This window comes from Macrosteles quadrilineatus, unplaced genomic scaffold, assembly GCF_028750875.1.
Source record: "Macrosteles quadrilineatus isolate MER2022 unplaced genomic scaffold, UCM_ALF_1.0 Scaffold_5__1_contigs__length_97177068, whole genome shotgun sequence".
In the NCBI taxonomy this organism is placed as follows: Eukaryota; Metazoa; Arthropoda; class Insecta; order Hemiptera; family Cicadellidae; genus Macrosteles; species Macrosteles quadrilineatus.
The window spans coordinates 7,599,796-7,624,674 of NW_026542598.1; the positions used below are offsets into that span (position 1 = coordinate 7,599,796).

The following is a 24,879-nucleotide window of genomic DNA, read 5'->3' on the forward strand; positions in this document are numbered from 1 at the left end:
CTCCCTAAGATGAACATGGGAATTTTATATTTTAATTCTTTTAACCTTTCCCCAAAACCATTAAGCGTACAACAACGCTACATACCTCTGGGGACCTCAAAACAAAAAATTGAACGGTCCCGGGGCTAGGTCTTACCATGAGACCTAGGTAATAGCTTATCCCTTTAAGAGAAATTTGCTAAAAGACATTTTTGTCTATCACCTTATAAAATAGACAATAGATTTACAAAATAAGTATGCATATATTGTAGATTAGTAAGGCAAATTTGTTACAAAGGCATTTTACTATTAAATCTCACTACCTTAACTTGTTCTTAATATGTTTAAAATTAAGCTATAACAAGCAAGAAATGCTATACTTTCTTTTTTGTAGTTTGTGGCAGGAATTAGAAATGTTACGAAAACTAAAACCTCTCTACAACTATTTTAGCTCTCTTTTTTACAACCTCCCAAACTGAATAACTGATTGTATATCAATCAGTTAATTCACAGGTCAACAATTATGTAAAACAACCAATAAAACACCGACGATGAATGTCAAAAACAGATTGATTGGGCTGAGAGAGGCTGAACTTCCGTCAAAGTGGAAAATATGAATGTGACTCTCGGATTGGGTCCAGGGATTTGAGCCGTCGTCAAAATGCATCGGACATCTGTCTCCTGCAATGACATAAGAGCATAGAGAAATACAGAGACCGGGGGAATGCCACTTGTGCAGAAATAGGATAAGTGCACAAGTAGGATAAGTGCAAAAGTAGGATAAGTGCAAAAGTGGGATAAAACAAGAGATTGTGAACACAAAAGAATTCTTAAACACAAATAATATATATATTTTTTTAACTAAGGAGAATATTGACCTTTTACAGATTTTTTAATTATTGAATTAGTATAATAAAGTAGAGACCCTCTAAAATACGTTTTGATAGAACACCATATCATTATTACCTTACTTTGATTATTATTGCACATTCAAGATTCAAACAAATACTGTAAATATACAAAAACGTTTAAAAATACCAACAACAAAGCAGAACAGAGCACAAAGCAGAAAAAAGCACACAAAAGCATAACTCAATAAGCAAAGTAGAAGTTGACGTTGCCAATTATTTGGATGAATCAGACTGTACACTGAATACAACATCATTGTATTTTAATTTAATGCTGCTCAATGTAGTTTTTTTTTAGAATAATTATTACCTTGTCTTTCCTGATATAATTTATTTACAACCATCTAATGTATTTGAAGTATTAGCAATGCTCTCTTGGATTGTCTGAGAGAGTGAACAATTAAATTGCAAGAAACTAACAATGACTAACAAAACCAGTTCCCTCAGGAAAGAATTTTTAGGCAAGGTTAATGTTTTCAAGAGGTTGCTATCCTTGCACATTTAGTCTAGGCATATTAGGAAAGTTAGCAGAAAGTTTAGGTACAGTCCTAATCATCACTTTTCTTAATGTTTTTTGGGTCGCTGAACACGAATATGAGGTTTGCTGACAGATATTTTGCCCGGAACATTAGTTATTTTTTGAAAAACCTTAAAATTTGGGCACTTTTTTTGGTTTTTCGGGCAAATCTCGGTTAGTATGGGATTTTGAGAAAATCCTGCTTTGTAAAATTAAAGATGACAAAATTTACTACAAGTTTCATATGTAATGTTTGTTTCTACGACGAACCGTTTCGCCACTAGAGCACGCTAAAAAAGGCCAGAAGTACAACAAATTAAAAACATTGCTGCTGCCGTTTTACATTACGTTTCCATGGAAACAACCCATGTTACGATAATTTTAACTATTTATTCATGATAACAAACTGAAACACACTTAAAGATACCCCCGCCGCAGCAAACCTGCAGACTAAGCGAATTTCCATTTCCCTGATTGGATTTAAACTAAAATGTCTCCTTAGAAATAATACATTTATTCCCTATTTAAATAAACGTTTAACGAGTAGGTTTACTGCAACAGGAAGGGTAAAAAGGTGTTTTTTGTAAAATGTAATAATTTAGTATGAAATTAATGCATTTTCCAAATTTTATCAAAATATGTTCATAAACAAGCAAACAACAGTTTACTTAGTCTCCATAAGAATAACATGGGCATATTAAATTTACAGATTTTTGGAATTTTCTCCGTAACTCGAGAACTCAAGCAAAAACCATCCGATTTTGATGAAAATTGGGACAAAGGTGTAAACCTACGTCCATTCGAACGAGTTCGCGAACCAGCATAATCGGACAATAAGAACAGGGATTTATGGGGGGTTTTATGGGGTAAAAATTGGTTTTTAATATTTTTGACCCTATAAACTTAAAATTTAGCGATTTCTTTCCATACCATTTTGTAGAGCTTAAAAAAACAAAAAGTTTAATAAAAGGTTAAATTACCTGTGTCCGCCGGTCGATCCTGTAGAATCCTATTGTAGGATATGCATTTCGGCGACGTTAAATCGCCATCATCAGTCCTTAATATAAGAGCTTGGTCTTCCCCATTAGGTGCGTCTTAAGTCTTGCAGTAACGTCTTGCAGGTAATTTAACCTTTTATTAATTGTCAACCGATCCGGAACAACAACAAACAACATAAAACAAAAAGTTTAGTATATTAAAGCGTTGTTATGCGCCTAATGGTTACAGAGAAAATTCCAAAAATCTGTAAATTTAAAATGTCCATGTTATTCTTATGGAGACTAAGTAAACTGTTGTAGTTTGCTTGTTTATGAACATATTTTGATCAAATTTGGAAAATGCATTCATTTCATACTAAATTATTACCATTTTTCAAAAACACCTTTTTACCCTCCCTGTTGCAGCAAACCTAAGTACTCGTTAAACGTTTATTTAAATAGGGAATAAATGTATTATTTCTAAGGAGACATTTTAGTGTAAATACAATCAGGGAAATGGAAATTCGCTTAGTCTGCAGGTTTGCTGCGGCGGGGGTATCTTTAAGTGTGTTTCAGTTTGTTATCATGAATAAATAGTTAAAATTATCGTAACATGGGTTGTTTCCATGGAAACGTAATGTAAAACGGCAGCATTTAGCAATGTTTTTAATTTGTTGTACTTCTGGCCTTTTTTAGCGTGCTCTAGTGGCGAAACGGTTCGTCGTAGAAACAAACATTATATATGAAACTTGTAGTAAATTTTGTCATCTTTAATTTTACAAAGCAGGATTTTCTCAAAATCCCATACTAACCGAGATTTGCCCGAAAAACCAAAAAAAGTGCCAAAATTTTAAGGTTTTTCACAAAATAACCAATGTTCCGGGCAAAATATCTGTCAGCAAACTTCATATTCAAGTTCAGCGACCCAAAAAACATAAAGGAAAGTGATGATTAGGACTGTACCTAAACTTTCCTCTAACTGTCACTTATATTCCTAATATGCCTAGCCTAATTAGGAAATATGGTCTGAACTTAATGACCTCTTTCAAGTTAAATTCTTAGTGCCCTTCTGAATAGATAGAATCCAGTCAAATTGAGACAATCAATTTTACACACTAATAATGAGGAAGTAATTGATTGGTGGTATCAGAATAACACGATTCCTTGATATATGTTGGTTTACTAGTATTTTGACCAGGAAAAATAGTTCAAAGAATATTTCAACTGCTCGAGTCAGGGTAAAATAAAGATAGGACTAAGGTAAAAATTAATTGTATTTGAGTATAAAAGTATAAAAATAAAATTCACACTCAAGGCACAATAAAAGCTAGATTTATACAATTGGTGGGTAAAAACTATCTTTCTTACTTTATGTTAAGGACAATAATCATACAATTAATTGGTGGGTAAAAGCAATTTGTTCTTACTTTATGTCAAGGACAATATAAGGAATGATGGTTATGTTAGTGCATTTCTTAACTGATAATCTAATTCTAATTGAAGTGAAAAACATGGATATAACTCTCAGAGGACATCCATGGGTTGGATCCATCGTCAAAGTGCATTGGACACCTATCCCCTGTAATGTATTGAAGCGAATTAGCTTTTCTAAAGCTAATTTTCAAGAGTAAAGAATAACCTTTGGTTCAAAAATAAAATATAATTACTATATTTAATCGTTCAATTTCCGCTATTTTTTTAAGACTAAGCATGCACATGCAAATCAGAGCATCATACATCTCAATTCAACACATACCAAGGTACCATAAGTAACTAAACATTCTGTGCACTTTACAAAACAACAGTAGTGGTTGAACATGAACAATGTAAAGCTCTAATTAGTACAGAAACTGTATATTAAATATATTATCTTTAAACGTCTAAAATCTGTATTTCAATAATAATAATAATAATGTTTACAGCGTGGCCATGAGCTAGAGGTCTTTAGTAAGTTTTCTCTCAAATACAACCAGTTGAAGAGATGCCTTTATCTATTCACATAATTTGCGATATGCCTAGTTAAAGCAGCTTGATAAAAGGTGGCTTCATTAAAAAGGCAGTAGGCTACTTTGCTGAAAGTAAATTTTGAAGGTGTTTACTGTTTATTGATCCCTGAATGTTTGACAAACAAATTTAAAAACTAAATGTACTCTAAGCTACGAAATATTATGACTTCTAAGGGAGTTTGATTGCAACAAATATGTGATGTTGGTAATTATTTATTTTCAAATAAACACAAAAAAAGCGCAAATTCAAAATCAAACAAAGCGGCAAACTTACGTTCTCTCTCGTACTCCTGCATCTCGAGAGCGACGGCAGCGCCCTCGGTGTAGTTCCAGCTGGTCACGTCCTGTGAGAGGTCGCAGAAGGGTCCGATAGCCTGCGACATGAGCACTCTGTTCAGATCCGCCCGCTGGTACACCCAACATCGGTACTTGCTGAAGGCGTCCAGCTCGTCAAATGTGATCAAGTACGACTTGAGATTCTCCTTCCAATATCCAACACACTTCAGCTTGTAATCAGGGTCACCTGAAGACAAACAGCAAAGATAAACTGTGAATACTGAATACATTGTTTACCTTTCTAGAAAAAAGGCGTGTCTTTTAAATATCTCACTCAATTGTAAACAAAAGTCGGTCAACAAATTAGTATTCAAATTTACAAAAAGCTACAGTAACTAAAATTAAGCCTCTCAAAAATGAACATGAAAAAAAAAACTATTTTTGGAAATTGTACATTAGATTTTAAAATAAACAATTTTGTAACAATAATAGATTAATTCTTATTAAGTTTACCCATTAAACCTTAATAATATTATGCAAAAAAAAGTTGTAATAAAAAAGTATAGACTAGTCTTACTGTAAATATCTATAGGTCGTCCAAGGTGGTCCACTGATAGACAGTAGGTTTCATCAATTTTCATCTCTTTTTGGTCAGTGTCGCAGACAGAAAAGTCGGAAATGTTTTCTTTACAGTAGACATTTGGACGAGGTGACAGTGTCACTCCTCCAAGGATACGAGTTTCAAATGGGACGTCTCCTCGCTGAGTGAAGTTGAACTTGCCCGCAACAGGACATCTAACAGGCACTGGATCTTTACCTATATAAGTAGCATAAGATAGAAAATACCTCTCCATTGAAACTTTAATAATAACTTGGTGGATAAAATTACTTAAAGGCTGGGTCCAATAGTTTTTTATATGCATTTATTTTTATTTATGTCCCTGAGCTCTAGCTTTGTAGGGTAATACCAAAATAAACTATAAATTTGGACTTCAGTCCAAATTATCTAAAACCAGTATTACACTCTAAATGTTTTGACACTATGCTTGACACAGCTGATTTCTAGACAAATATTCAGTTTTGCTCTGCATTTTAACAACCATTGCATAAACTCACAGATTACTTTTGTAATTTATTCGTAAACTTTATTATATAACTTCATCTGGGCCAAAATTTAAGAACCAAGAGGCTTGAAATCTAGGTTAAGGGCAGAGATAAGATATAATAAATAATAACCAAACAAGTTAACCTTGATAACACTAAATAACTACTTGACTATTATATTGAGCTTGTGAGACATATTTACCAAGGAAGAGGTCGTATTTCCACTGCTCTTTGTTTTGGAATGCCACCCAGGAACATACAGTGTGAAAGTCGTCCGTGATGACTGCCACTCCCTTGCGATACCTGATGATATTGTGATGGCGTGGCACGAAGTCAAAACAGATGTAATCCTTTTGGCTGTAATTAAAATACATCATTAATTCAGTAACGATGTTAGAGATAATTAAATTGGTTAAGTTTCTCCGTTGGTAAACCTATTCAATGCTTTCAGTTTTTTCCATAGAAACTATTTACAGCTAGCCAAGTTTTTTTCTATATGATAAATAGGTTTACATACCTTATAATTACGACAAAAAGCTCAACTATTACAGAAGATTTTTTACATGTTTCGGCTTACATCCGCCATTGTCAAAACATTGCAGTTGGATAAAGAAATCCTTGTCATTGTTTACTAATATGCATAAACATACAGACACACATACACTAATGGGACGACGACACTTACGAAACGAATAAAACTTAATAGGCTTAGGCCTATTACTAAAATGCACAGGCAGTGAAGGTCAGGATGCAGAATGAACTAGTTTTGTTGTACATTGTCGGTCTTATCAGCTGTTTTTCTATTTGTAAGCTATTATCAAAAATGATGAAAAAATAATCTAAATATAAAAACCCCATTAACAATAACTGTAAAATATGAGGTAAAGCATTATTCGTCCATACAGCTATAGGTCATTGTTTGCATTGTGACTAAGACAGTGACGGGTAACTGAGAGGTGCAGGAAAGAGGAGGTGACAAACTGTCTCCTATGTGGTACATTATCAGCAGTCAAAGTAAATGCCTGAAGCCTGGCGCTTATTTAGACAGAGACAGTAAAAGGGGTTTGTTTCAATGTAACTGCTACAGTGTACAGTAATACCTCACAGAAATATAACTCTATTTCTTGGTACTTTATCGTCTTCAGTGAGGATCATATAGCACTGAAAGTCTGGTAGTTAAAGATCAAACACAGAATATCTCAAGCTGTGGCTAACTTTAGGCTCTCAAACCTAACATCTCTCGGTCAATAACTCCACTATTACTGTTAAAAATATACAAACTTTTCAATCACCATGTGGCTACACTTACCATCCATCTACAGTGAGCCGAGCCATCATGAAGCGTGTGTCTCGCTGTTCCCGACAGATGTAGATGGTCCGTCGGTAGCGGCCCTGATCCGGATACCATGTCTCTGTGATGTGAGTCTCGTTGATGACTACATCAGCGTCCAGATTAGCTGTGTTGATCCAGTTTCCAGAGAAGTTCTGAGGCAGACGACAACCAGCCTCTACTACTTCAGCTTTCACTGTAAAGGATACAGATTTTAGAACACTATCTACTATGTTGTTCGAAGGTTTATTGCAGACATTATCCATCACGATTGAAAAAAAACAATACACAACGTTTCGGGATCTGGATCTGATCCCGTCCTCAGGTGAAAAAACTTAACTAACACATTACAACTAACAATACACAAACGCCCAACTTAAGCTGGAATACACTTCAGGAGGTAGCAGTCAAAAATCATGATGAAAGCCATGATACAACTCATGCAAATAATAACCAATCACAAAACACTATAATCTATAAAAGGTGTAACGTATAAAGCTCACACAATGGAACACTAATAGCACCGTTCTCAATGACTCCACCAATGAGACTGTGCTAGCTTTTTTAAAAAGTCTAGAGAGAAATTGGGAAATTTTGTGTTTTGAGGGTCAAAAATTAGAAAAACCAATATTTACCCCGTAAAACCCCGTTCCCTTGGTCCTATCATGCTGGTTCGCAAACTCATTCAAGTTTATCCCGCCTTACACCTTTAAACCAAAATTTCATCAAAATCTGACAAAAATTACTCAAGTTATCGCGTTCACGGACGTATATATATATACATATATAAAAATTTAAACGAATGGTCTTTTTGGCCTCTGGGGACATCAAAATGAAAAAGTAAATCGGTCCCGGGCCTAGGTCTTACCGTGCCACTTACGGTAATAGCTACTTCCCTAAAGGGAAATTCACTAAAATCAATGATTTGCGAATTTTTGGGTACATCTATTAGCCCCTGGATTGTATGGTTTTTAAAACAATTCTTAACCAGCCACTTGACCTTCCTTAAAAGTATATACCAAAGTTGAAAGTTGACAATTACCTGGGTTGACATGCAGCCTCTCAGGACTCTTCTCCACAGTCTTCAGTGTGTTGCACTCGGCTGTAATGGAGACTCCAAGGTACAAGTCATCATCTCGGTTCTTCAGGAAACATCGGTACTTCTCCTCCTTACGTGACTCCTTGGTGTTTGCAACGGCAAAAAAATGATTCTTGTCCACAAACCAGTCTCCCAGACAGCTGTATTCAACCACTGTAAGTGATGGAATATTAACAAGACTGGTGCAGTAAACTTTACGTAGGCGCTGATAAAACGTAATTTGAAAAAGCTAAAAATAATAATCAACTAATTTGATAACCAATGATAAAACTTTGGCTTGATAAATCTTACAAAACTGTGTTAAAAATTGTTACGTGAAAAGACAAATGTTATAGAATTTTACGGATTTGGTTGCCCCTTAACATATAAAAGAAGATTCTAAAGAAATTTCCCATTTTAAATTAGTTATTAACTTCTCGTCAACTTTCAACTGAAATTGTGATCTACATATTTCCTTTCTACTGAAGCTTCAACAAAGTATAGTTTTATTTTCAGAGTAGTCTTGAATATTTAATTGAAATAACACCACAATTTAATTGGTAAAAGATATGTAAGTGAAATAACAATCTCAAACAACCATTGACCACTGCCTGATTAACTTACAATTACATCATATCACTTTATTTTCTTTAAAGTTATCATTTTTATTATTATTTATTTATGTTTTTATGCCAATAAAATTTTATGTAAAAGAACAGTCTTATTACAATCTTTTTTTTTTAAGGGAATGTCAAAACTTTGACCTTGTTATAAAATGTAACGTCAACTTTGTTGGAAAGTATCATTAACTGGTAGCACTAATTAATTTTGTCACTTAGATAGCTTTACTGTCTTCCAATTGATAAAAATCACGAAGCCTACTTTTTGGATCATTGTTCTTCTTTAAAAAATTCAAAACCCTCAAATTTACTAAATCCGACAGGATTCATTGGCCTTACTTACAGAAACATGTACCGTACATACTTAGCAGATTATCTACTTTACCTCCATCAAAGGTGCCAGTCATGCCAGGACATGCCTTGTATGTGATGTTGAACTTCTGGTTGGATATGAGGAACTGAGACCCAGCTTGTTGACAAGATCTAATCTGAGCTTCAGGGTGGTTACATTCTCCTGTGAAACGGAACCGGTTCTGCAAAGTAAAAGATTCTTAATTCACATTGTGTTTGAACTAATATGTGCATATTTCTTTATTTTCCTTGGCGAATCTTTAAGATTTCAAAAGAAAGAGACTAGTCATGCCTCTACTAGGTACTAAGGCCCTTATTCATTCTTTTAATACTAAATAAATGTTGGTAAGATTACAAAAACATTGCCATGTAGCAATCTTAAATTTAGAAAACGAAACAATTAATTCTAAGATTCACAACTTCCTATGGTTAAAACTGTAGTAGATAACTAATCTGACAGTTAATATTTTGCCTTTTTTCTAGGACACATTCTAAGAAACTAAGGCCTTTAGTCTCAGTGTAGACCTTCGGTAAAATTTGTCTGACAAAGTAAGGAACTGTTACTTTGAGGAGTTAAAAGATTAACGATCTATATATGTTAATATATTATATAATTAATTTCTACTTGTACTTTTTTTTCCAGTACGCCATAACTTCCTTAATTCTTCACCAATTCCCATAATGTTATTTTAAAGCTTTTATTACCCACTACACCGAAAAAATATACAAATCACTAATTTTTCTGTAGTTTTTTGTAAAAACAATCTATTATATCATTCTGCAAGTAGGCCTAATCTAAACTTGAAATGTTTATTTACGTTATTCGATCAGCTGAAACATGTTAATTTCAAAACAAACGAATATTTACTTATCAAAACCCGAGTGATTTGATTAGCAGGATATGAACCCAAGACCTTGAGGAACAAGTTCCGCACTCTAATAAGACCAGCTAGCTTGCTCTCCTTTTTTCTTTACCTAGTGGATGCAAAACATAAAATGAGATTGGAAGTAGTGTCCTTAAGATACCGTGATTTACTGCAGATTAAATTAAGCCACAAGCAGATCAAGGAAGCTATGTGCACGCTGTAACTAATTTAATTACAAGGATGTTTCCACACTAAGCGATTTGTTTTGACGGACTAGGCTATGTATGTAGTGTATGTACCATACCTGATAGGCAAACTGCCACACGCCCTCCAGACTTGAGCGGCAGTTTACAGGGACGTAGTTCTGAGAGAACATCGTAATCAGCTGCTGATCAGGGTTCAGGTTGGCGCACACGTTCTCAACAGTTGGTTGTTGTCCTCTCCTCAGATTCACACAACCAGCTAGAATCAACCAATTGTTAAAGAATAATTACAAACCCTTAAGTAAGGAAAAGCGGTAGGCCTACAAACAAATCAAACATTTTATGGATATAAGCATTTACATCGCACAAAAGTCTGAGACACTAACTACTAGACTACCAACACAACCAGCTACCGCTGGCATAATCACTACTGTCCTACAAATGTATACCTACTCAATAACAAATTAAATTGGTTAAGCAACATTTTCCAAGTAGAGAAGGCGACATTGATATGAATTTGTGTCCAGTGACGTTGTTATGTTTTACGAGAAAATGTCTAGATTTAATAGCTAACATAGGCCTACATAGCAAAATGTTTTTAAAGTTTTGAAACAGCCTACTTATTTTAATAGTTAAGTTTTATAGCCTAATCAAAATTAATAAACAGTTCAGTGATAAATATTGCCAAAATAAAATATTAATGACCCGAGCCTTACGAGACCTAACTCAGCTGCGACTTAAGACCGAACACCTGCTATCCCAGGCTATGGACTGGTTTTATGCTAGCCATCATAAATTCAATGAGGATAAAATTCAATCTCTGATTTGTAGCCCAAAACTGTGGAGGAGACCAGTGAAATTACTTGGCTTTTGGGTTGACACTAAATTTAAACCTGAAATTCCCACATTGAAAAGGTAGCCTATGTGTGAATTTTTCCCACATCACCTGTCTTTTAAGAAAACTTAAATCAGAAATAGCACTGCCTTATCTTATGACTGTATACCACACCCTCTTTCACAGGGGAGTGTTGCACGACGTCCAAGTGCCACGACGTCCAATAATATTTTTCCAGTGCCACGACGTCCAAAACATCATTTTTGAGTTGTTGCACGACGTCCAAGTGCCACGACGTCCAAAAGTACAGTAACTGCCAAAAATATAGTCTTTCTACAAGCTTTGGACGTCGTGGCACTTGGACGTCGTGAAACAGCGCACTGTAGGATTGTAAAGAAGTATCATTTGCACCACGTCCAAAGCCTCTGCCAGTTGCACGACGTCCAAGTGCCACGACGTCCAATCAATATTTGACTGTTGCACGACGTCCAAGTGCCACGACGTCCAAAGTCCCTGCACACTGTGAACACTGTTTGCCGACCTCAGTGCATACAGTTCGTATTGCAATTATTGAAGGCAACTAGGCCTAGTCAACTGTTTGAAAGTTGTCAACCGCTTCGTCTTCGATTAATGTTTAAATTATTCAATATTCAATGATTCTAATTGAACTAATTATTGTATTAGCTTAAATTTTTATATGTAAAATAAATACTATGTCACCGTAAAATGTAGTGATGCAGTATTTCTGTTGTTATGATTGCATAATTGATTTCTACAAAATAGAGCTATGTCATAGAAACGAAATAAATAAATGACTATACTATTCACTATATTGTATGATTAATACAATAAATTAATCACTAGCCCAAAAGTAAATATGGTAGGTTTAATGTGAGTAGTGGTAGAATTCTAAGTACTGCAGTAGAATAGAATTGTCATACTATATCACTTGGTAGCAAATTTACTCGTAAGATAAAATGTATGCACAGTTTTATAACAGCTGTAAGACTTCCCATTTAAGTACCGGTATCATTGAAATTGTATAACTTCCATTGAACAGAAATGAGATAAGTAGATATTGATACACAGATATATGAATTTTCATACACTTATAATATGACGAATTCAAAAAATGTTTATCCGTCAAATGTGCTAAATATTATGTAAACTATCACTTATCAACTTTTTAAGCTATAATGGTGTTACTACAATGGTTAAAAATGTTTCCTGTGAAACATGTATTTTTTAAACTAAAAGAAGGTTTTCTTTTAGTACAAACCTTGCTCTATTAGTGCATACGAAAAATAATTTCACTATTTTACGAGATCAATGTTTGACAACAAATGGTTGAAGCAGATATTCAGAGAGTGTCTCCAACTGATGCAGTAATAAATAGGGTGGTCTGCCGTTACACTTTAGACGCATAAATGAGCGAAGCATTATTTAAAGATTGTCAATGGCTAAAGCAGCTAACAACCTACAATATGTTCCCATTCAACAGATTCACTGTTTGCCCGATATTATTTAAGTTCTAAAGAATGACAAATTTATCTGATAGTTCATACTGTACCTTTGTAGTGAAACTGGCCATCCTGACTATTTGCTTGTACTTTGTAAATGGGCGTAGCAGGATGTACTCGTGCAATCAACATTTGTTCTACAATCGTCAGGTCAGTTAATTCGTTCGGGACACTTGACTCATCCATATTATTTAACGCCGTGAATTTAGTTGCATTTGAACGACAACGCGAACAAATCGGTGATTGGTTTGAAGCTGTTAGTTGTTGGCGATGACAGTAAGTGCAAGTGTAACATTTTTGTGCATCTAATTCATGTTGGAATTGATTAGCTAACTGCCTATCAATCTGGTTAGAGACAAAAATAGGGGGGTTAACTTACAAACGGTCCTGTAAGTCTAATTTTTTTATATGTTGTCTAGGATGGTAAGCAGTTGTTTAAAATGAAAAATGCACAATTCTCCACCCTCCGCGCCCGCCGCCATATTGAAAAATCGATAAAATCTGTACTTTCTAGAGATTTTCGCCTATATCTCCGTTTTGGTTCGTTTTAGCGAAATATATGTAATGACAATGTTGTAGACAATTGGATTTCCTATAAAATAAGTATAACAATTTGGTTCTAAGACTTATGGATACGAAAATATTTAAATTTTTGTACAATAAAACGTCAATTTCTTTGTTATTTTGACAAATCTCTATTAGTCCAAGCAAACTAAAAAAACTGACACAGGGAACGTTAAAAAATTGGAAGAAAACGTTTTATGGTTTTATTTTGTAGTGATGGGTCTGCAGAGTGACGCACTAAAAGTTGCCAAAAATCGGTCTACAGAAATTCTCCTAAAATCACGATAAAAATGGCGGCTTTTCTCAACATTGGACAAATTTGAAAAAAATATACCACATGAATATTTTATTCAAAATTTTGTGAGATATTGACTTGGGACGACCACCGAAGTTTATTGGGTGGTTAGTACTTTATTTACATAGGGAACTCATTTTTGGCCGCCATCTTGAATCCGCCATATTAGATATAAATAAAGAAAATCAAATGCAATGATAACGTTGTGACCCATCATTATAAACCAGATTTTCACGCTGATTTCAATGCCGAAATCCGTTTTTAAATATCTGTTTACATTTTTCACCAACCCGTGAGCCCAACATTTTTTAAATTATCAAAATTTTAAAAAACGGGATACCTACAATAACATTTAACGAAAAATATGACACCAAGATCTTTTAAATCGGTTCACAATTGGGGCTACAAACAGGAAGAACTAATATCCTTACATTTGCGCGCGCCAGACGGGGTAGAGCGCAGCCTTAAACAACTACTTACCATCCTAGACAACATATAACAAATTTAGACTTACCGGACCGTTTGTAAGTTAACATACCTCTTATTTACTGGACTAATATTACGACGTGGTCTTTGAGCCATGCTCAAAACAAATATAGCAAAACTGTTACTTCCATTGATAAACTAACTTTAACCTAGGATGAAAGTAAACATTGAAATGTAAACAAAACAGTTACAAACAATTAACATATGTTTATCTTATTTAAATAAAACAAGATAAACCCATATGTCATAAACCCAATATAATTTTTCTTTCAACTTACATTAAAATAACAAGCGAAATTGCGTGACCTGTAAAATAAAATCCAGAAGGAAATTTGCAAATATTTTTTACCAAAACATTGTGCTCAGTATTCTTTAGCTGTTGGCCAAATTTCATATCAATTGGTCAAGCCATTACATTCTGATGCTCTTACAAAGAAGTTACAAAGTGAGGGAAAGTGAGCTACGCTCGCTCCGCTCGCTTCGCTCAAAAACGTATTTTAGCCATAGCACAGAAAATATATAATACTATAATAGTAATCTATCTATCTATCTATACTATTATAAAGAAGAGGTGGTGTGTGTGTGTTTGTGTGTGTGTGTCTGTGTGTTTGTATGAGAGAATCTCAAAAAGTACTGAACCGACTGGGCTCAAATTGCACGCAAGTGAAGCTACAGCTCCGAGGATACATATTATTGAGCGGAGCGAGCGAAGCGAGCGAAGCTCTTTGGGATCAACTTCAATGCAACAAATAGAGAAACATCACTCAATAACGGCTGAACGGATTTCAGCCAAACTTAACAAAATTACTTAGACTAATAGTGAGATGGTTTTTAAACAAACAAATTTCAATTAGATAATGCTATTGCAATTTAAAACAAACTTAAAATTTCCAATTTTTAACATTAGGCTTATGGGACTAAAGTAGCCATATGACAGTTTTTTGTTTACAAGAAAAATGTAAACAAGAGAATCATAAGGTATTTCTGAACTTTCTAGACTTTTCTTTTAAACGTTTTTAAATCATTCCTGTGATCTTAATAAACAAGAAAATACCGTTAAAACATTTTTTAAGGCACGGAATTCACTACAAATTGCGAAAATAGACGGAACTACTTTCTCAATGCGCGGAGCATATCGCAGTGACTACTTACTCTTGGGCACCTTATTTGTGTTGCCAGCTGATTAGAAACAGTCAATGTTAGAAATAAGGATTTAATAAGCGATATATCGAACCGCATCGAAATCAATATTTAATCCGATAATACCTCACAGGTTATATTATGTTGAATTACATCGACGATACAGTAAGTTATTACACTTATTAATAAAACGCAGATTGAACAGTGAACACTGATCTAATTTAGGCATGTGGGGAAGGTAGGTCGGGGTTTATGAGTATTCGTGACTACATTAAGTGTTTTGAAGTAAGGTTAGATTAGGAAGGTAAAGTGTAGGTTATAAGTAGGTGATCGGGTTGTTTATTTGTGTTGCACCTTGCACCATATTATTTTTTTTATTTTTTGGAATAGTTGGTTAAACGGGGAAACGATTTCAAAAATGCTTGCATATTATGGTCTTAACAAACCATCTACAGTATTCTAGCATTGACTTTATATAAAGTCAATGATTCTAGCAAATTACTACATACAGACCAAAAGAAAAGAACATTTGGATTTGGACCTTTGACCATAGCAAAACTAACATATAATTTATGAAATGTGAAAAGTTGTATATCATTAAATACTATTCTTTAATAGCCAATTAATAATTTTTTGGCAAATCCTCATTTTAATGGCTCGGCTAAAAATGGAATCTGCATTTTGTAAAACAGTAATTTGGTAACAATTCATTAATTTCAAATGTTGATAACAGTAGCTTATCCTATATAAATACTGTTATTTGATTGCCAGGCCACGGATTTTTAATTAATTACCTGGGCTTATAGAAGTACACTTTTAACCACGGTATGGATAATTGTCTAGGGCTGTCCAATGGTTTTATTAAGGCCAGTATTAAAATGCTGTCTCTAAATCGTCCCAATAATGGTAGAAGACCTACATTCCAGTTACATTACAATCATATCCTCCATCAAGAATACTTGGTATTAACAATCATAAACTATTTCCAGCAAAGAAAGCTGAGTTTAACCGATTGCAATGGTTGAAATGAAGACCAATGTTTATGTTGCACAGTTGAATTTAAATGTCAAATTTCCCCTCCTGATGTTATACTTTAATACTCGTTTTTTTAAATAGTTACTGTATTTTTATATACTTAAATACTTTAACCGATTGTAAGGGTGAAAAATGAAGTCCACTGTTTTTGTTGTAGGCTACAGTTGAATTTGAATGTTAAATTTCCTTTCTCTTTTTTATACTTGAATGCCCTTTTTGGATGTTAATATCAAACTCCAACTACTGTAATATTTTTCTGGTCAAAACTACCATAATGCACTTCTGGAAGAGGTATCTGAATAACAAGATGTAGTTAAAAAAATTTGAATTATTGTAATTTTTATCAATAAAACAAGCATTAGTATATCTATTGACTTTTTTACATTTAGTTACTTATACAAATATCAAATCACGTTTGTTCCGCTCAACTGGCTTTCACCTCTCTGAAAGCAACCCTAGTACAACTATTCCCTCTTCGTTATTGTCCTAGGGCTCTGTCCCGTGGGCTTTCAAAAATTTGAGGTTAGAGATTTTAAAATAATGATTGATGGTGAAATGAAAAAAAAAAATGAAATGAAATGATGTTTATTTCCCAACTAAAGAATACAATTCATGGTATTTTACATAATCCATGGTATCCATGGTAACAAGAGCAAACCTACATAATTTAAAAATGTAAACAACCAGAACTAACTGTCAAATGAATTTTGATTTCACAATTCCACACAGCTGGTTCAAACATCCTTATATACGTATAATACGTGAAGGCAATTTCTACGAAACACTACTCCTCCGTTAATAATGGACGGATTTTTACAAACGACGTGTCAAAATAAAGAATTTTTTGTGTAGACGCCCCCTTTCACTAATTTCTGTAATGAAAATCCTCGGGCTTTGCCCCACAGGCTATCAAAGTTAGAGTTTCTCCCATAAGATTAACATGGGAGAATCTAATTATTTAATTGGAAACTTTGTCCCCACTAAATTTGAGAGAACGGCTCGGCGTAGAAACTTGGTAGGGGTGTCTTGGTCTGTAGATGAGTTATTAAAAGAAAAACTAAGCAAAATCCCTTAGGACTCTGCCCCAGAAACCTTTAAAGATCCCTCCACAGAGTTGTTTACACTTTGGCCATGTGAATAATACTTTTTAACGAAACAGCTGTTCATTTTTAAATTGTATTTCAAACAACACACATTTATTGGGAGTTACTGAATTCTACCATTGACTATTGGATACAGAAGTTGTTGTATGAATAGTCCACTTTTGCCTACATTTGATCATATTATTCTACACATATCAAATATTTATGTAGAAATATCTGCTCTTATCGTGTCTAATAATATCCAAACATAGAAACCTTGCCTAAAATTGTACCCATCTTGACAAATTATTTGCGCCTGCCTATATTACGGACTTTGGCGCACTGAGTAGGTAACATCATTGAAAAATAACACGACATTTTGGCTGTAAAATATGGTACAAAGAGAAAATACTATTAAAGCAGCTACTGTCATGACAGAAAGGTCATATTCCTTTTAAACTAGATTACAAAATCCTTTATAAGATACGTTGATTAACAATATGTAAACGTCAATATATACGTAACTGCCAATCTACGGTATTTTTGCTTTTTGGAAATGTCCCATTGCTATGTCATTTGCATTATTTGTTGCCAATGAAGCCGCAAGACTATATGAACTAGGTGGCCCCTAACAGTTCAAGAATAAAAGTCAACTTCACTTCAAGTATTCCACTACACCTAACATTCCATAGAGAGATTATATTGACAACTTTATGTTATTGATAAGGCTGAGACAACTAACTGACAACCCCCATGTCAAGGAATTCCAGCTTAAAAAGTAACCCCAAAATCAATTTCTCAAAACTGTGCTAGAGGGTTCATTCATTGGCACAGAAGTACGATATGAACTGACGCGACGCGAAGGAAAAATCAAACTTACACTGTAACGGATATACCTCCATTATGAAGTTAGAATATGTCTTCCCAAAAAATATTTTCTTTTCAAATAAAATCATATTACATTGATGAAATCACGGAAGTGTTTAACTACAAAAGATCCACCAATACGATTTTAATACTATTTAAAGGTTCTTCCAAAGGAAGAGATATTCTACCATATAACATACTAATAATAACTCCGATGGCGTACGGTATGGGAAATATTTTATTCATTGAATGATCAACTATATTTGGCAACTAATGCAGTTAATATCATTATTGGTTTTTTTTTACACTTATTACTCTTTAAACAATGCTAAATGCTCAAAATATGTGTATTTAACCCAATTAATCGCAGTTAGATGAATTAACGTAAGCCTTGAAAGTAACCGTTGATTTCGACGGGTTTCACCTAGTATTAAAAATGCACGAATATTAGAACAGAGAGGGTAAGGATTATAAATTTAAAATAATGATGTTACTAGCCCGAATGTAAACATTATTTTACATTACTTAAATGTAGCTGTCAAACCATATGTTAATGTAATTTCATTAGTATATGATTGTTACTTATTACTTAGTTATTTCATTGTTTATGTTTATGATCTACTAGCTGTACCCGCGGGCTTTGCCCCGTTTAACTTCACAAGTGAGCTCGTTCGCATGTCTCAATCACGTCCTGGTTGAAGTACGTTCGCTACGCTCACTCACCTTTAGGTTGGAGCTCGTTCGCTCCACTCACTTGCCTTCAGGTTAGCTGGTTCGCTGCGCTAACTCGCTTCCAGGTTGAAGTTCGTTCGCTACGCTCACTCACCTTTTGGTTGCAAATTAAATGAATGATTAAATGAATTTATTTATTTCCATTGAGAACTAACTTATTACAGTAGAGTCCCGCAAACTCGGGTCTCGATAACCCGGAAGTCTGGATAACTTGGCCATCACCTGGCTCAGAAAATTAGTGATTTTTTGAGTCAGAGTTAATCATGGACTCAAGCCAGCTCAAGTCAAATTATTCGCAACTGGTACTAAGGATTTGTTGTACTATATCTGATATAGTATTTTTCTAAGTTCACGTCGCACTCGCAATTCGTTCGCATGTTTTATCTAGGAAAGCAGGTATGCCCTAAGTCATAGCATTTGTAGGTTAAGTATTATAATAACAAACATGCTTATCGTAGGTTTGTAGGCACACTTGTTCAAGAATATGCCGTGGTAGGTTTTGTTTATAAATTTTATTTTTTAATTCTTGTCTAATGACGATATTGATTTGTATTTGTGCGAAAATGTTAATTTATTTGTCAAGGGCATGAGCGGCCCTCTAGTCTTTGTATGTTACATGAAGCACAACATGAAAAAGAATAAATTAAAGGAAGGTAAAAACGGATCAGTCGCTGAAGGTCTAATCAGACCTTCGACACACATTTTGCAGTTTGTACTTGATAATGAGGATCCCATGAATCCTGTACAAAATTAAAAAAATGTTTCATTCAAACTACAAGTTTATTACTTTTCCGAGAACCAGCCTTTATCAGGACTTCCGCTCCCACGCTAGTCGGCAACATCAACTGTGCTATATGAAAACAATAAATCTTGAGTAAATATACTGTATGTTGAATTTTGAGGTTGTGGTGTTCCTTCGTAAGCACATTCGATTATAATCTAGGAATATGTAAATTTATTGTTATACGTTAACTTTATTGATATTCGATTCGCTACAGTACTATTAAACCTATAACATTTTCAATTCGTGTGCGTTGTATTTTAGAGTTGGGGAAACAAAATAAACCTGTGTACAACTTATTTATATGATATTCTCATTGGTTGCAGTTTAATAAGTGGTGTAGCAAAACACAAACACAAAATTTATTGAAATAAAATTAAGTCAATGTTAAGTGAATACTATTAATAAACATATTTGCGACATAAGAACATTTAATTGAAGCCTAAAAAACAGTTCGAAAAAGGCATTCTATTCTTTATACTACTACAAATTAAAATGAGGGTATAAAAAATAGTTTTCAAAGATCATGTTGATCAATGTGTGTATTCATCTAATCTTGAAAAAATAAGTATTTAAAAGCCCACTCCAAACATAATAGGTTGTTAAAAAAAGTCATCATTTTTCAAACCATGTAAACCTTATAGTTTTCCAACTATAGCCTTGTTTATTTTTTCTTTTAATGTTTATTTTTATTTTATGATGTTTCAATTTATGGTTCAAATATTCATAGTATATATATTTCTGAACAAGAACATACACCCATGTATATATAACTAATAAACGTTCCATAAGCATTTTACACGAGAGAACACTGTTCGGCAAGTAGCCGGTCATCGTAATCGGTCATCATGAAGGAGCTTGGACGTCGTGCAACAGCGCTGAGCTATATTGGACGTCGTGCAACAGTCAAATATTTATTGGACGTCGTGGCACTTGGACGTCATGCAACTGGCAGAGACTTTGGATGTCGTGCACATGTTACTTTTTTACAATCCTATAGTGCGCTGTTTCACGACGTCCAAGTGCCACGACGTCCAAAGCTTGTAGAAAGACTATATTTTTGGCAGTTACTGTACTTTTGGACGTCGTGGCACTTGGACGTCGTGCAACAACTCAAAAATGATGTTTTGGACGTCGTGGCACTGAATAAATATTATTGGACGTCGTGGCACTTGGACGTCGTGCAATGCATCCTTTCACAGTCATATAGGCCCTAACTTATGGCTTGGTCCTGTGGGGCAGCTGTGCATCAAGTTCTACTACAGCAAAAAATGTTACTTTGGGTGATTACACTTGCTATGATGATTATTACATTACTATGATCACTGCCTCCCAAATTTTGAAAAACGTTAGGTAGGCTACTAACTGCATTCAGTCAGTATGAGTATAGCATCCTTGGTCTCCTGAAGGAATAGGAAAATGACTTTGACAGAAGGAAAGGCCAGCATACATTATCATTATCATTATCCTACAGTATCATTAAAACCAAAGATACTGTAGGAGTCTCTTGCTCATTTCCAACATAGGTACAGTCAAGTAAGTTAATAGCAATCAGGTTCATTGTGCTTTTGTCTACGATTAATATTTTACCTGCAAAAATTAAAACAAGGTGAAGTGGGGGGGTTTAATAAAAGTATTGATGGCTAAGATGCGCAAGAGCTCTTAGTTATAGCTAGTTCGACTCTTTGGATGTCATAAGTTAGGTAGTCTGGTTTTATGACAGCTTTCAGTGTGAAAATAATGTTACAACTGACCCTTATAAAAAAAAGTAACCATTAAAGAAACTTACTTTCGATTCTCTCCAAGACATTGACGGTTCGAACCACAAATTTAACACAGTGGTAACACCCATCAGCTGGGTGGTGAAACACGATTGTGTAATTCACATGGAAATCTTCTTTGATGTCTTCACAAACATATCCATGGTCAGAATTCCGGTGCATCTCATTTGCATTTAGCTCAGTTTCTGTTTGTATATTTTCCCATGAAAACCATGATCCTCTTAAAACAATTGGAATGTTGCACTCAGCACTGACATCATCTAAAAAATATGAAACACAGATTTAGGTAGTTAACCATACAATTTTACCATGTTAAGCACTTTTAAGTAATAGGTACCTAATGTCATTACCCATTACTAGACTAAGTAAGTTAATATTAAAACCTCCTAAATCAAAACACATTGCAGTGATGATTGCAGTGGAATCGTTGACATCTTCCCCGGTCCGGTCTAGACGCCATCGTCTTTCGCAAGCAAGCGACACCATTTGTACATGTCCCTTGATAGCGTTGAAATTGTGAACACCTCCCATGTTCGTCAGTTCTTAGACGACAGTGGTTTCCCACACTAGGATATTTACAACTAAGTACACCTCTAGAACTACGCATCTACTGTACAACACTTGGCCTAAGTTTAGTTACTTGTACAATAATTAAAAACGTCTTTTTTCAAACAATAGATAAGGAACTGACCTTAAGTTCTGCAGAAAAGTTCCAATACTTGTTAGCCTATAAAGTATGATTCCTAGGTCTAGAGCATATGAAGTAGTAAAGAGTTTTCCACCAACCCCAGATAATTATAATAAGGCTCTAGAGGAACTTAAAGGTAGATTTGGGCGAGACGGACTTCTAGTACATGTATGTTAGAGAGCTGCTGGCTCTGGTATTGAAAAACACAGAACATCGTGCCATCAAACAAAACATTTTCTAAATTCCATCAGGTCTCTGCCCAAGTGGCCTTCAAAGTTCCCTTGTTATTCTTAGGGAGAAAATGTTTGTTTACATTTGAACAGATGAATACTTTGAAATTTATAAAAATAATACTAATAATATACTATTTGAAACAGCTTGTTATAGGCCTACTAAAATTAAAATTAATGGAAACATGAGCTAAAAAGATGTAGGCTATTGGATTTGTTGAAAATATAAGTACCCCCGCCGCAGCAAACCTGCAGAATAAGCGAATTTCCATTTGCCCGATTGGATTTTCAATTAACCCTAGATCTGGCATTTGTCCCTTTTGGGGCGTTAGAAATTGAAGTGTGAGCTGGCATCGTCCCAAAAGGGACAAATAGGGCGTGGTGTGTTTCAACTTAATTTTGCGACCAGTAAACTTTCTTAAATTGCAATACCGTTGGAAAGAGGTTCTCAGCATTAATCTTCATATATAAAACATTACCTGGTGATTATCATTTAGCCAAAAACAGTATTCTAAAAAACTAGTGATATCAAATTATTGTATTCTGGCGGGAGACGAAAATTGTGCAATCGGCAAAAAAACAGCTGTTTTCATTGGCTGATAAAAAATAATAGAATTCTCGGACGAAAACAGGAGTGGTATCATAGCAACAGAAATTTTGTGAACTACAACTCGTCTGTTATAGGTTGTTGTCTATCTCGTTTAGATCAGGTCAAAAAATATTCAAACAAATCTTATGTTTTTGTCAATTTGCGAGGAAGTGGTGGAGGGGGGGGGGTGGTGGCATTTGTCCCTTTTGTAACAAATGGAAAATGCTATTATAACTATTATAACGCTATTATAACTATTATAACGCTATTATAACTATTATAACGCTATTATAACGCCAAATAATAATTTCCGAGTAATATTTATATCTGCAGAAAGCCCTTTAGTTGGTAGTCAAATTGACAACAGTTGCAGGTCTGTACGGCGAGTATTTTTGTTTGGTAGAAGTCAGTCCTGATTTATCGTTAGCCAGACGACGACAAAGGAGAATCGGCATTATGGAAGCGTCCTTTCAAGCGTTGTGTCTTTTATAATATCGGTAAATATTGTTTGTGTGATAGTATTGTGTTATAATAGGCTATGTGTATATTTGTGTAACTAGGTACTGTAAAGATTACACAAATATTACACTTTTTTGTGATAAAAGGGTTTCTTTTACAATTTGTTACAAAATAGTGAAATTATTCCTTAACATATGCTCCTGATGAATATTACTACGCATTTACATATTTGCGTGTAAACAATTTTTCATTGTCCTTTTTGTATAAACATTTTTGGAAACTGCAGTAAATTCCATACCCAATATGTATATCTTGGAAATTGTATATAGGCTAAGTAGTTACAAAAAAAAATGTTACGCTTTTTTGAAAATGCCCAAAAAATTATGTTTTAGGAAGAAATAATTTTAAGTTTCACTTTCTGACGTCAATAACTCAGTGGTTTTATAACCAAAAGGTATAAAAGTTTCCTGAAAGAACTTTTTATTTCCTTTCAGAAATTATAATATTTAACTTAGGCTATTTATTTCTGATAAAATGTTTATATTTTCTATTTGGCCAAAAAAATATGGGTTTTTTTTTAGGAAAAATAAATTGTTTAGGAAAACATTTTATAACTTTTTGTATTTTTTGGAGCTTAGGCCTATAACAAATTATTATATTTGACGTAGGGAAATTAATTTGCCACAACTTTAACATTTGAATCAAATATGTAGGATTTTTTTTTAGGCATTACTGTGGGTTACTTTCAAAATTTGTCATAATAGTTATGATAGTTCAAGAATCATAACCTAACCTAACCAACCAAACTTGCTGATGGTGAAAAAATCGCATGAAGGTTTACTAATCGAAGCGATAGTTTCAATCGATATAGCATAGCCCAGTTAAGAAACTGTACCCCAAAATGCAGCATGGTTTGCAATGGCTATAACTTTATATATAACTTATATTTTTTGATTAGGCCTATATTTAAATATGTATGTGTGTATATTTAGCATAGTATTAATTGACGTTAACCTAGTGGTACAATAAATGTTTTGAGAAGACATTTTCCAAAAATAGGCATAGGCCTAATTGGTATAAGCAACAGGTTTGTTTGGAATTATATAACCTAACAATTTAATAAATCTTTCAAGGTTGAAAAGCAATACTTACACATGAAAAATGAAATAATTATCACAAAGAATACATTGATTAATGACGTATACTTATTTAAAAACATTTTGGTGACACAAAATAAACTTATCTTTAAAATATTACTACTATGTCTAACATAATAACACAAAACACTTTGACAACTAGTTGAAAATAATTGGGATTGGGAATGGGAATTGAATTGGCTTGGCCGTGTTTTGTATTTGGGATTCTCAGTCAGGGTAGCCAATTTGCCGAAGTCGAGTCGGTGAAGCACCACTGAGCTAAAATTATAACCGGTGAAGTCACGATGGACACGCCCATTTTTCTCCCAATCCCACGCGACCTACAGAATCTATAGAAAATCATAGAGGAAAGAATAAACTAACCTTCTCTGTGAACTAACGCAAAAATATCTATCTATAGTCTAATTTTCTTGAATGAATATA

The 24,879-nt window shown here is 34.2% G+C and overlaps 1 protein-coding gene across 2 annotated transcripts; it reads right to left on the reverse strand.

The window, feature by feature from the left end:
- Positions 1 to 346: 346 nt before the first annotated feature.
- On the reverse strand, positions 347 to 24,637 carry LOC128995870 (uncharacterized). 2 transcript variants are annotated; one of them, XM_054420896.1, is made up of 10 exons: positions 24,452 to 24,637; positions 21,342 to 21,593; positions 10,317 to 10,474; positions 9,181 to 9,328; positions 8,140 to 8,349; positions 7,077 to 7,293; positions 5,970 to 6,124; positions 5,241 to 5,480; positions 4,662 to 4,910; positions 347 to 660 (listed from the first exon to the last, which is right to left on the reverse strand). In XM_054420896.1, the coding sequence occupies exons 1-10, from the start codon at positions 24,516 to 24,518 to the stop codon at positions 494 to 496; spliced, it is 1,863 nt and encodes a 620-aa protein (XP_054276871.1). In that variant the 5' UTR covers positions 24,519 to 24,637; the 3' UTR covers positions 347 to 493. The 2 variants fall into 2 exon arrangements, with proteins under 2 accessions (XP_054276871.1, XP_054276872.1); XM_054420897.1 differs by lacking the exon at positions 347 to 660 and adding an exon at positions 3,638 to 3,960 and having other exon boundaries at positions 24,452 to 24,630.
- Positions 24,638 to 24,879: the final 242 nt, after the last annotated feature.

Bases quoted from the DNA above. Each gene is read 5' to 3' on its own strand.
- LOC128995870 (XM_054420896.1), bottom strand. From the start codon at position 24,518: ATGTTTTTAAATAAGTATACGTCATTAATCAATGTATTCTTTGTGATA. The intron at 8,350-9,180 runs GTAAAGTAGATA...CATCACTTACAG, and splicing joins GACTGGCACCTTTGATGGAG to TGGTTGAATACAGCTGTCTG. The intron at 661-4,661 runs GTAAGTTTGCCG...ATGTCATTGCAG, and splicing joins GCAGGAGTACGAGAGAGAAC to GAGACAGATGTCCGATGCAT.